Source organism: Schistocerca piceifrons, chromosome 2 (assembly GCF_021461385.2).
Source record: "Schistocerca piceifrons isolate TAMUIC-IGC-003096 chromosome 2, iqSchPice1.1, whole genome shotgun sequence".
Classification (NCBI taxonomy): domain Eukaryota; kingdom Metazoa; phylum Arthropoda; class Insecta; order Orthoptera; family Acrididae; genus Schistocerca; species Schistocerca piceifrons.
In genome coordinates this window covers 1,035,946,504-1,035,959,205 of record NC_060139.1, presented here as the reverse complement: position 1 = coordinate 1,035,959,205, position 12,702 = coordinate 1,035,946,504, and the positions used below count along the sequence as shown (strand labels likewise).

At 37.2% G+C, this 12,702-nt stretch overlaps 1 protein-coding gene across 1 annotated transcript in view; it reads right to left on the bottom strand.

The window, feature by feature from the left end:
• The window catches only part of LOC124776104 (kinesin-like protein KIF13A), a 330,901-nt gene that overhangs the window by 124,200 nt on the left and 193,999 nt on the right, over positions 1-12,702 (bottom strand). The window contains exons 6-10 of the mRNA XM_047250946.1: positions 11,013-11,124; positions 8,030-8,242; positions 7,861-7,881; positions 3,508-3,598; positions 727-875 (exon numbers count right to left, since the gene is read on the bottom strand). Coding sequence (XP_047106902.1) covers positions 727-875; positions 3,508-3,598; positions 7,861-7,881; positions 8,030-8,242; positions 11,013-11,124 — 586 coding nt within the window. The remainder of the gene's footprint in view (positions 1-726; positions 876-3,507; positions 3,599-7,860; positions 7,882-8,029; positions 8,243-11,012; positions 11,125-12,702) is intronic.

Sequence of the window (12,702 nt, the reverse complement as noted above, 5' to 3'; positions counted from 1 at the left end):
ACTGCCAGGAGCAAAGTACACCACACTGTGGCATGACGGGCAGCTGAACATAAAATGTTATTTATAGTTGGACAGTGAATCCCCACTATTACTATAGCAAAAAAGTGTTAAGTCTTATACAATCTCTTATTACAGCGTCTTCATTTTCCCTTTGGGACTCTTGTACACCTTAAGATGTGCTTATAATTGCTCAAAACCGGTCTAATTTTGATCCAATAAAACTATTTACAACAGAAGTGGTTAGTTATTTAACTCTCATATTTAATAAAATTGGAGAGATAAAAAATCTACTCACCAAGAGGGGGCAGAACAAACACACAAAAGGAGGTTATAATTAGGCAAGTTTTTGAAGCCAGTGTGGTTCTGGGTGACTTTCCCAAAATCTACTCCTTTCCTAGACCTCTCTAGTCCATTTCCTTCACCCCTCTTCTTTCCCCCATCAACCCTTCTGCTTGAAGAGGAGCCACTGGCTCCAAAAGCTTGCTTCTTTTATGTGTGCATTCTGCCACCACATGGTGAGTAGATCTACATCACTATCAATCCAATTACATTATTTTGTAAAAAATTGTTTTCATTGTTATAACTCTCATATTCACCTCAAAAAAATATCCTGACACCTGTAATTTCTTTACACAAATGACAGTTTACATACAGGGAGCACTTCTGTAACATACAGTATAAGAAAGATATAAATAAATTTGATTCCCTCAGAAGTTTTTACCTTACCTTTAGGTAGTAAACCAACAGTTCATTAAGTGATGGATCAGCATTCAGGTTTACAAGGTAATATTTGTTTTTCTCCACCTTGATACCAGATGCTTGCACGCTAATACCCATTTTCTCTAATGCCTGCTGGCGCTCTTGTTGTAAGCGTTCTGAAAAAAGGAGTTTTTACAATTTATCTGCTCTGAAAATCTATAATTAGAACTTTTTATAAACTAAATACTGTCGCTAACTTAACACTGCAGCCTGAACCAATGTTATTCTGTGTGGCACTAGTCACAGATTAAGTGATGATTTCAATCTTACCTACATGCCTGTCACTCATTCAGCTACTCAAGTATATGAAGAGTCACTGGATTTACACCTTCCGTTATTTACATTCTGCCCAGAAGTTTCCAACATCACTCTGAAGGTTAGATTACATTGTTCCTTTCTTTATTAAAAAAAAATCACAGATTATTCTTATTCTGTTACACGGTATGGACATGCCTTTATGTTCATGTTAGTGAATGTAGTACACATGTGAAATGACTTGTAATCCATTACTGGCAACCTCTGAATAGCCAACATGATTTCCATGATGCTTGTTCCTAACAACTTGACTATGGCACTCTGTCTTTTGTGAGAAAGTTGATGTTGTCAGGCGATCTAGGTGGGATCATTCACATGGTAAATTGTCATATTATGACTCATTTGTGTACATGATGATGCTTCAATTGACATTACAGAAAGCTGATCACTAGGTGGGATCATTCACATGGTAAATTGTCATATTATGACTCATTTTTGTACATGATGATGCTTCAATGGACATTACAGAAAGCTGATCACAACAACAGTGCAGTTACTGAAAGCCAATTAATGACACACTGGATATATGATATCTTCATATGCGTGCAGTTTGAGAACACGTCAAAATTATATTTTTTATCTGTGTGTTGTGTGTAAATGGTTGTTTATTTAGACATTTTGCAAAAATGCCTTACATGCACCATTCTCGGGATGCTTACAGATACTGCCCATTTGCAAACCATTTGAAAAGTCTTTGATTCTATGTGCTGTATTTATTTAGTTGTTTACTAGCTGCTCTGGCGAAGCTGTAGAAACATTCCATCATTTTTGAACTGGATTTGTTATTTTTTATGACCTGAACTATTATAAACCTGCACGTGAATGTTTTTGTACAAGAAGTTGTCTGCGTACCACACAATGAATGCATATAACACTTGGCAGTTCTTCAACCAATAAGCAACAAATCCACATCTGTAACCTATCATTGATAGTGCTCCATCATTAATGCATGCAAATACATTATGAAAGGATTTTTTTTTCTAAAGTATGATTTCACACATTAAACATAAATAATTCTGTTGTATCAGTAATGAAATTTGTTGGATTTCTTCCCATAATGCACCATTCCCATCACAATAATGTACATATGGCATCAATAAATCGTTATTCTCTGCAAAAACTGGCAGTTGCATGGAAAATGAAGAGTTTTGAAGAGTACTTACAAGTCTTTTATCACCATTAAGTGCCATTTCTGCAGTTCATTGGCTTACTGTGCTGTCGTTTAGAGGCAACATTATTAAAATTTCAGGTACATCCTGAAGCATTACTGTTGAGGAGTTTCTCCAATATTACAGTTTTTATCACTTTTGCAATTAATTGTGAAATGTAATAATCTGCAATTATCCATGTTCGTTCACTGTGTGTTGTTTCTTAAACAACTGAACAGTTGTTGAACTATTTTGAGATATTTATACATTTCCAGAAAATATTCAGTGGGCTTGTCCTAATAAGTTAGATGCTTTGTAGAGAGATGTTCTCGCAGTCAATTTTGCATCACAACCTCACTGAATAATGTTTTATGATGCAACAAATACATTGGGTGTTGATGGTTTACAACAGATTCTATGAACAAATACTGCCATGAAGATATTTCATTTTATGAGACACAGGCTCAAAATAATTACCAATATTTTCTTTGAAGCTGTACGCATGTGCTGACTCTCAAAAATCTAATTGCATACTGATCAGTGAAACCACAAATGAATGAACCCATGCCCTGTGCATGCCTCTTGTGCATTGTGGACTGGGTTTGGGATTGGAACAGCACTGACTACAAGCTCTGTTTATCTGTTACAGCTGGTTGGTGTGCAGGGAGATGCATGAGATATTGTGCAATGAGGCTCTTTTGTTTGCACTCGCTCTATAGTGCCGTTTAGTCCCTCTTGTGTAATGTAAACTAAACATATGCACAGGCAATACAAATAGTATATTTTCTGAAATCAAATTTACAATGTGGAATTTTATGAAAACCTAATGAAAATGTTTTTAAATCCACTACTGTCTAATGCCCACCATGAAAGCTGGAATGCACAATACGGGGCAGTACAACCCAGGGTTGATTACCAGCAATATAAATAGTAAAATTAAAAAAATTATCAGTTTCCTATTACAAAACCAAGTTTATAGCTATAAGCACATTTTCACAAGGAGACAGTTCTTATGTAATTATTATCATGGAATTGCAGCAGATCTCTGGTGATCAGACAAAGAACTGCAAACAAAGGAAGATTGGCAAAAAATCTTGCCTATGACAAAGTCTGATGAAATTTTGTTTGATCAAACTAGGGAGTGCTCCATGTGTGGATTACCAATAAATATGATTATGATGTGAGCTAAATGCTGGTTATATAAATTAAATCTCACAAATAGTACTACACATCAGATGCTATTATGCTACGAGAGACAACCTTTTAGAACTAAAAATTACATTACCTGTCTTCTGTAGTTTCTCCTCCCATGTCTGCGACATTTCTTTCATAAGCTTCTCACTTTCACTTAGTTTTTCATGCAGATTTATTCTTTGCTGCAAGAAAAACAAGAGAAGAAGACAGTAATAGCAGACCCTCATGAACAGGTTCAACAATTCACAATTTGCGCGCGCGCGCCCACACACACACACACACACACACACACACACACACACACACACACACACACATAGAACATATATGAGATCTAGATGCCAATCTGTGTATTAACCACTGGATTCTGAGAGTAAATGGCATCTTTAAGTCACAAAGACTAAAGAGAATGCTCATAAATCATTCAGTTTTCACACTACATAAGTACTGTCCTCTGTCAGACATATTACCATATTATTTGTTTACCTTAAAAGGCACAGAGACAAAGCTATGAAAGACATTCTTGTATAAATAAACATTTGAAACATGATCCTTATTCTTCATATACTAAATTTGTGAACATGAGAAGAAGCAGGATATTACTTTGAAAACAACAAAATTGTTTTCATTACTTACTGACCACAGTTCAGTGTTGATAAACTACTCATTGTTCTTGTGTCTTAGTATCAGCTTCATCCGAAGAAATGAACGGTGATGAATGAACTCTTGATGAGACTCAGGATAAAATTCAGGGATATCTTGTCACTCTGATCTCAGTTCACTCATCCATTACCACATTTTGTGTATTTTCTGTCATTATCTGGGCTCCCACTTTCACTCTATTTTATTTATTTCACTCCTATTTCTCTCTTTTTTACTTCTACTCATTTTAGTGACTCACAAAGCACTGTCATTTGATGATTACCTCACTGTTTCTACATTGTTTTACTCCCTTTCTTTGCAGAAGAGTACAAACTGGTCCATATAAAAACTATGGTGCCATTTTCACAGGATAGGTGTAAGTGATGGAGTTAATTAACTATAAAACTTTATTGAAATTTTATCATGAATGGTCACACATGTGAGATTTTTTTCAACCACGATATAGTGTATGTCATATAACACTCTAGGATTACAGGAACAGGGAGACATTACAACATCATTCACTTATCTTTCACTGTGGCTTTTGGCACAAGGACATTCAAAATTTGCACTTTGCACTCTTGCCTACTTATCTTTACACACACCTGAATGCCTGTGGCTGCAGAAGATACTTCAGTTTAGAGTTTTCTTGTGCACTTTTTATTTCATATTCAAGTAAATTCTTTTTAACTTTTGGTTGCAGTTTCTATATTCAGTATATTTTTTGCATTATGCTGAATTATATATGCAAAAGAGTATATTCTCAATGAGGATGGAACTCTGACTGATTGATTCACAAACGCTATTCTTCCTCTTGTACTAAAAGGTAGTAGGAAGAGGTAATTTATGCATACAGTGAATTGAGGATTGCGTATTTTTCAAATAATTGGGAGAAGTCAGGTATATATGTTTTTAAATTCTGGCCTAAAACAATGTTATTGCCCATAATTAAAGCAAGTGTAGTATATACAGTTTGATGTGGAATAAAAATTTCACCATTTTAAAACTAAACTGACTTCTGAAAAAAATATTCTTTGAAACTGTGTGTGTGTGTGTGTGTGTGTGTGTGTGTGTGTGTGTGTGTGTGTGTGTCTGTGTGTTTGTTTGTGCAAGGATATTTCTTGTTTGCACATAAGCTTATATAAGTCAATGGATTAGTTTTTCTCCATAAACTAACCAAACAGAGCCAATGTGCAAGTAGTAATCATGAAAATCCTGCCATCCAAAACAACAAGAACAGAATTCCTCTTGATACACCTTATTACGCTGTACTAGATTCTATTTACTCGCCTGAATACCAAAGAGCAGGTTTCTCTCATCAAATCTGTAAATGAGTTTGTCACTATCAAACCTTTCCACAACTCCCAAAGTACGCATTTACAGAACCCAAAATCTTATCCTCACTACTGACCAAAAAAAAGTCTTTACCAGCCTGCATATATGACCGTTAAAATGTAATGCTACATTGGTGTTGTTATAGTGGTGTGCACATAAGAAGGCGTGTGGTAAGGCGATGCACAGTTTACCATGTGATGCTCCAGCCAATAGCATCATTCTACCGTGTGAATGACTGTTCCATGTGCTTCTGGTGCACATCAAACTCTTGGCATGCTTTATCATGTTAGTCTGGGTTTGGTGAGGGTATTCAGCCAATAGTTTTCCTTATGGGTGGCATATGGAAAACATGAGAACTAATGTGTTAAGAACTGACAGTGATAGTTTTCCAAGCATTTTAATAGTTGTAGGGAGAATCAGAAGAAAAACAGTGGGCCAATGGGGCACTCATGCCAGCGTTGTCAGTTACAAGTGTAGGCAATGACTGAAGTCTGAGTCATAGAACAGAGACAGGGAGCACACTGGAGACAAAGAAATGCATACTGTCTCTCTCTGAGCAGAAAACATTACAGTCACCTTCTTAGTTGCAAGCAACTATTATGACAGAGAAAAGACAGAGAGGGTGGTGACATTACTGGTTGTGCAGGATTCTGCTACCATTTTTACCTGAAATCCCAAGGGCAGTGGTGTGTTACACTGTATGAGGCATGTCTGGAAAGTAAGTGCTGTTTTGGAAAAAAACTGATAAAAACACTTTTTCAAATCAAAATTTATCTTTACAGGAAATAGGACTTCTTAAACTATTTTTTACATAGTCCCCACCATTGTTCAGACATCTGTCATAGCAGGAAACCAACATTTCTATGTCTTCTTCATAGAAAGATGCCACCATTGAAGATAACCACTGTTGAACAGCATTTTTTGTATCGTCATTGCTGTAAAAGTGTCTTCTTCCTAAATTATGCTTCAAGCTCAAGAACGAATGGGAGTAAGAAGGCCTGTATGAAAGGTGATTGAACTGCTCCCAAATGAACTGTTGAACAAGATTTTGAGTGACACAAGCAGAATGGGGACATTTTTTGTCAGGAAGCAACACAATTTCTTGACTGCGCATTTCACACCTTCTGTTTTGAGTTGCGCACTAAAGTTTTCTCAATACCCCACAGTATCATACAACATTGAGTTTCACCTCTGGGAAGGAACTCAACAAGCAGAATGCCCTGTCTGTCCCAGAACACAGTGCACATGATTTTTTGAGCTGATAATGTTCTGAATTTTTGTTTTTTGGAGGATCATGAATGGCTCCACTCCATCAACTATTGTTTTGTCTGGAGTGACATGACAAATCCAAGTTTCATCACCGGTCACAATTTCGTTTCAGAATTCATCCCCATCATCACTGTTTCAGATAATAAATGGTAAATCACTGCCAAGTCGCTTCATTTTGTGGATATCTGTAAAGATTTTTGGAACCAAAGAGGAACACAATCTGTGAATATTTTAGCAATTTGTGACAGTCTCATGCAAAACAGTTTTTGAAATTTGTGGAAACTCATCACAAAGCTTTCTTATTGTAAACTATCTATTTTGATGACTTTTCTCATTCATTTTCTCAAATAAATCATCACTGACAACAGAAAGCCACTCACTCCATGCTTCATCATGAACACTGGTTCATCCATGACTGAACTTTCTCAGCCACTTTCTTACCATTCCATCAGTCATTACATTTTCAACATAAATCTCTACAAACTGATGATAAATTTCAGCTGGTTTAATTCAAAAACTGTACAACAGAACGCACTTCACACTTGGTGAGCTCTTAAGTATTTTGAATGATCACTAACAAATGTAAACACAACAAAATCCATCCATTTCTAATGGTGTCAGTGTAAAGGCAAAGTGTGAATGTGCAGAACTGCGACACTAATGCTGCAGTGACAGTAGAATGACATGATACTTACTTTGTGGACAATGTTCACAGATGATACTTTTCATAATGTCTTACATTCAAATGTTTTGACTTTTGCATTGGGGCTTTTGTTTCAATACCATTTTTAATAAAAAAAAAATGGGTATATATTAGCCAACTCTAAAAAGTGTTTATAGAATGTTCTCTGTGATACAATTACATATTCAGTGTTCCCAAAAATTATTTAATGATGAAAGATTGGTGCTTTTGGCATGCAGTGTTGCAGAACCATATTCTTTAACCAGTATATCTCCTCCACCGCCCAAGGAGTGATCCACCCACATGTTGGAGCTCTTGCTGTATCTCATTCCTTAATAATTTTCATTTAATCTCCAACACAAAAAATTGGTTAGTGAACCCATAAACTAAAATTAATACAATGCAGTTTTCACCAGTATCTTCTGACTGTTTACAAACTATTAATAATAAAAGTTCAAATTGCAGAAACAAATGTGTTCTCATTTCTATATGGCTTAAAATGTAGTCCTTACTTACATCTTTAAAACCTTCGGAGCCCTGAAAAAGAAAAGAATTTATATTAAACCAGCATCACCAAATGTTGACATGTAGTAATAAGTTAATAAAAAATTGCATGCAATAAATAATAAATCAGCAACATGGGAAATAACACACTGTCATAAATAATTAAATAATTTCAACTTACTGTTGCATGTTTCAGCATCTCTTTCAATGCTTCTACTTCTTGCCTCAGCTCTCTTATGATTCGAGCATTGGGATCTTCATTCACAACAGCATGATTGACAATTCGCTTTGCTCTGTCAGCATACCTTAATGTTGACAACGTTTCTTCATAGTTATCAGCAGCAGGTGATACTGTTGCTACCATCACAGTTTTGCTATTGCCTCCCAAATTATCCTGCAAAGTAGTTACATCATGTAAATATATTTCAACATTGTTTTGAAACATTTATTGTATTTTGATTAAATTTTAAAGCAGCGAACTTTCTGCTACAAAACGGAAAAAGCAATGTTTTGTATTGCATTAGCTAAGTAACACAAAACACACACGACTATGTTGTCCTGACAGACTAAATTGTACCCTTCCCTGTAAAATTAGATGGTCAGGACAATTCAGATATTAGTGTATGAATGTGTGTATTCTCCACTATTTACCTCTGAAGGAGGACATAGTCCAAAAGTTTAGTAATACTTTCAATCTTGTTTAGTGTCAATTGGCTTCAACTATATGGTGAGTTTTTAGCTTTACTCCTTCCAGTGTTTATTTCTACACTACTTAATCTACATCTACATATATATCCCACAAGCCAACATCGTAGATGACACCTTTTACCAGTACAAGCCACTCCCTTTCCTGTTCCACTCACAAATGGAGCATGGGAAACATGACTCTGTGCAAGTCCTTATTTCACGTATCTTGTCTCTGAAGTCCTTAAGTGAAATCTACGTTGGCGGCAACAGAGTCATTCTGCAGTTCTCTAAATTTTCTCAATAGTTTATCTTGAAAAGGTCATCTTCTCTCTAAGGATTCCCATTTGAGTTCACAAAGGAACTCCGTAATATTCATGTGTTGATAGAACCTACCAGTAATGAATCTAACAGCGTACTTCTGAACTGCTTCAACGTCTACCTTTAATGTGAACTGGAGGTGATCCCAAATACTCAAGCAAGATTCAAGAGTGGGTCACATCGGCATTCTATATGTGGTCTCCTCTATAGGTAAGTTTCGCTTTCCTAGAATTCTCCCAAAATACCGAAATCAACCATTCATCTTTCCTATTACCAATCTTAGGTGTTTGTTTCATCTCGTATAATTATGCAATGTTACACCTAGATATTTAACTGATGTGAAAGTGATAAGCACTAATAATGTACTTGAACATTACAGGTTTATTTTGCCAACTCATTTGCATTAACTTACATTTTCCAAATTTAGAGTATGTGCCATTCATCATACCAAGTATAAATTTGGACTAAGTCATCCTGAATCATCTTACAGTCACTCAATTATGACAGTTTCTCGTACACAACACGAGTGTCAGCAAAGAATCACAGATTGCTGCTCTCTGTCTGTTAGATCATTTGTGTGTACAGAGAACAAGATCTCTCTGGTGAACACTGACCATCCAGGACAATGTACTAGATTGCATTACTTAAGAAATCTTTGAGCCACTCACATGCCTTACAACCTATTATCACACTGGACTCTCATTCGGGAGGACGACGGTTCAATCCCGTGTCTGGCCATTCTGATTTAGGTTTTTTGTTATTTCCCTAAATCGCTTCAGGCAAATGCTGGGATGGTACTTTTGGAAGGGCACGGCTGACTTCCTTCCCTATCCTTCCCTAATCCAATGAGATCAATGACCTCACTGGGTGGTCTCTTCCCCAAACAACCCAACCCAACAACCTACTATACATGCTCAGCCCATTGTTAGCAGTTGGCAGCAGGGCACTGTGTCAAACAATTCCTGGAAATCTAAGAATATGGACTCTGTCTCCTGCCCTTCATCTTCGGGTCACGCAGAATCACATGAGAAAAGGGCAAGTTGATTTGGCATGAGTGATGCTTTCTAAATCCATGATGGATGGTAGCTTTTCTGTCTCAAGGAAATTTATTATATTGAAACTTGGAGTATGTTGAAGAATTCTGCATCAGTCCAATGTTAAAAATATTGGTCTGTAATTTTGCAGGTCCATTCTCTTACCATTCTTACATACAGCAGTTAACTGCACTTTTTTCCAGTCACTTGTGACTTTGCACTGACCAAGAGATTTGCAACAACTGGAGGCTAAGCAAGTGGCGAATGGTGAAGAGCACACTCTGTAAAATTGAACTGTGATTCCACCCAGACATGGTGACTTATTTGTTCTCTGTGTCAGGGATGCCTATTTCTATATCCTCCATAAGAGAGTCAAATGATGGGTTGTCTGTGGAGCCTCATGGATGAATGATTTCTTAAACATAGAATTTAAAACTTCAGCTTTCATTTTGCTGTCTTCTACTGCCACAACAGACTGGTCTATGAGAGACAAGATAGAAGCCTTCAGCCCACCTAGTGTTTTTATGTAGGAAAAAAAGGTTATTTACAAATTCAAACAATGGAAACTCCACGGAGGAATATCAACCACATAGGAAAAGACAGATTGCTACTTACGGTAAAGAAGACACATTAAGTTGCAAGCAGGCACAATTAAAATATGCTTACATAAAGCTTTCAGCCACAGCCTTCATCAGCAAAAGAGAAACATATACCATTCATACACACACGACCACTAACTCCAACATCTTGGGCTGGAATGCCGGCCCAAGATGCTGGAGTTGACGGTCATATGTTCACGAGGTGTGCTTGCTAGTGTGTGTGGATGGTAAATGTTTCTGTTTTGCTGATGAAGGCTGTGGCCGAAAGCTTTATGTAAGTGTCTTCCAATTTTGCCTGTTTGCAACTTAATGTGCCTTCTGTTTTTTCCCCACATTATTTACAAATTCTTTATGTTACTTTCCACTATGATGTCACAGATGTTTCAAATAAGTGTAAGATCACTACAGTTTTAATTGCACACAAAGAGTCATGAACATCTTGTTCTTAACATTTTCTGATTACAATGTTTGCTTCAACTACATACAGATCTCTATGATGAGAGGTGTAATTGGTCAACATACTAACCTTGAGCAACCACGTGAGCACAGAATCTCTGTACGGAACAAATTTATCCTTATTTTTACCCATCGCCTGGTCAGCCAATTTCGAGATGACTAAACCCAGGGTAGTTAGAGATCTGTAACATAATTTCAAGTAGTTTTAAATAAACTAAACAACAAGTGTTTTTGCATATAGGCAATTAGTGAAATGCACTAAAAGATAATGACAACAAAACAAATTTGAGCAGTTTTAACACACGATTTATTTGATTTTCTTATTTACTTTTGAGTTCCATAGATTCTTTATGCAAATCCATCACTAGGATGTAGAACATGTCAGATTATTACAGAAGTAACCACATGTAAAGGGTCACAAGGCTTACAATCTAAGTCATATGTAAACAGATATAGGACAAGTGAAGCACAACTGTTCAGATAACTCAGGTAATACACTGAAGCACCAAAGAAACTGGTGTAGGCATGCAGTTCAAATACTGCGATATGTAAACAAGCAGAATACAGCACTGCAGTCTCGAACACCTTTATAAGGCAACAAGTGTTTGGCGCAGTTGTTAGATCGGTTATTGCTACTACAATGGCAGGTTGTCAAGATTTAAGTGAGTTTGAAAGTGGTTTAATAGTTGGCACATGAGCGATGGAACACAGCATCTCTGAGATAGTGATGAATTGGGGATTTTTCCCATATGACCATTTCATGAGTGTACCGTGAATATCAATAATCTAGTAAAGCATCAAATCTCTGACATTGCTGCGACCAGAAAAAGATACTGCAAGAACGGGACCCACGTCAACTGAAGACAAGCATTAAATGTGACAGGAGTGCAACCCTCCTACAAACTGCTAGAGATTTCAATGCTGGACCATCAACTAGTGTCAGCGTGCGAACCATTCAATGAAATATCCTCAGTATAGGCTTTTGGAACCAAACGTCCACTTGTCTTCCCTTGATGACTGCACAACATAAAGCTTTATGCCTTGCCTGGGCCCGTCAACACTGACATTGAACTGTTGATGACCGGAAACAAGTCTCACTTCAAATTGTGTTGAGCAGATGGACGTGTAAGAGTATGGAGACAACCTCATGAATCCATGGATCCTGCTTGGCATCAGGGGACTGTTCCATCTGATGAAGGGTCTGTAATAGTGTGGGGCATGTGCAGTTGGAGTGATACGGGACCCCTGGTTTGTCTAGATACGACTCTTATAGGTGATACATACATAAGCATCCTGTCTGATCACCTGCATTCATTCATGTCCATTGTGCATTCTGACAGACTTGGGCAATTCCAGCAGTACAAAGTGACACCCCACACATCCAGAATTGCTACAGAGTGGCTCCAGGAACACTTTTCTGAGTTTAAATGCTTCCGCTGGCCACCAAATGCCCCATACGTGAACATTATTGAGCATATCTCGAATGCCTTGCAACATGCTGTTCGGAAGACATCTCCACCCTCTCATACTCTTAGAGATTTATGGACATCCCTGTAGGATTCACGATTTCAATTCCCTCCAGCACAACTTCCGACATTAGTCATGCCCATGCCGTGTCATGCTGCGGCACTTCTGCTTGTTTGCTGTGGAACACAGGTGCACCCGTTCCTTTTTTCTCCAGTGTAGTAATAGTAATAGTCATACAAACAAATTATAAAGCTTACACTTTAATTCATACAAGCTGCATTCTGTCAATCTAT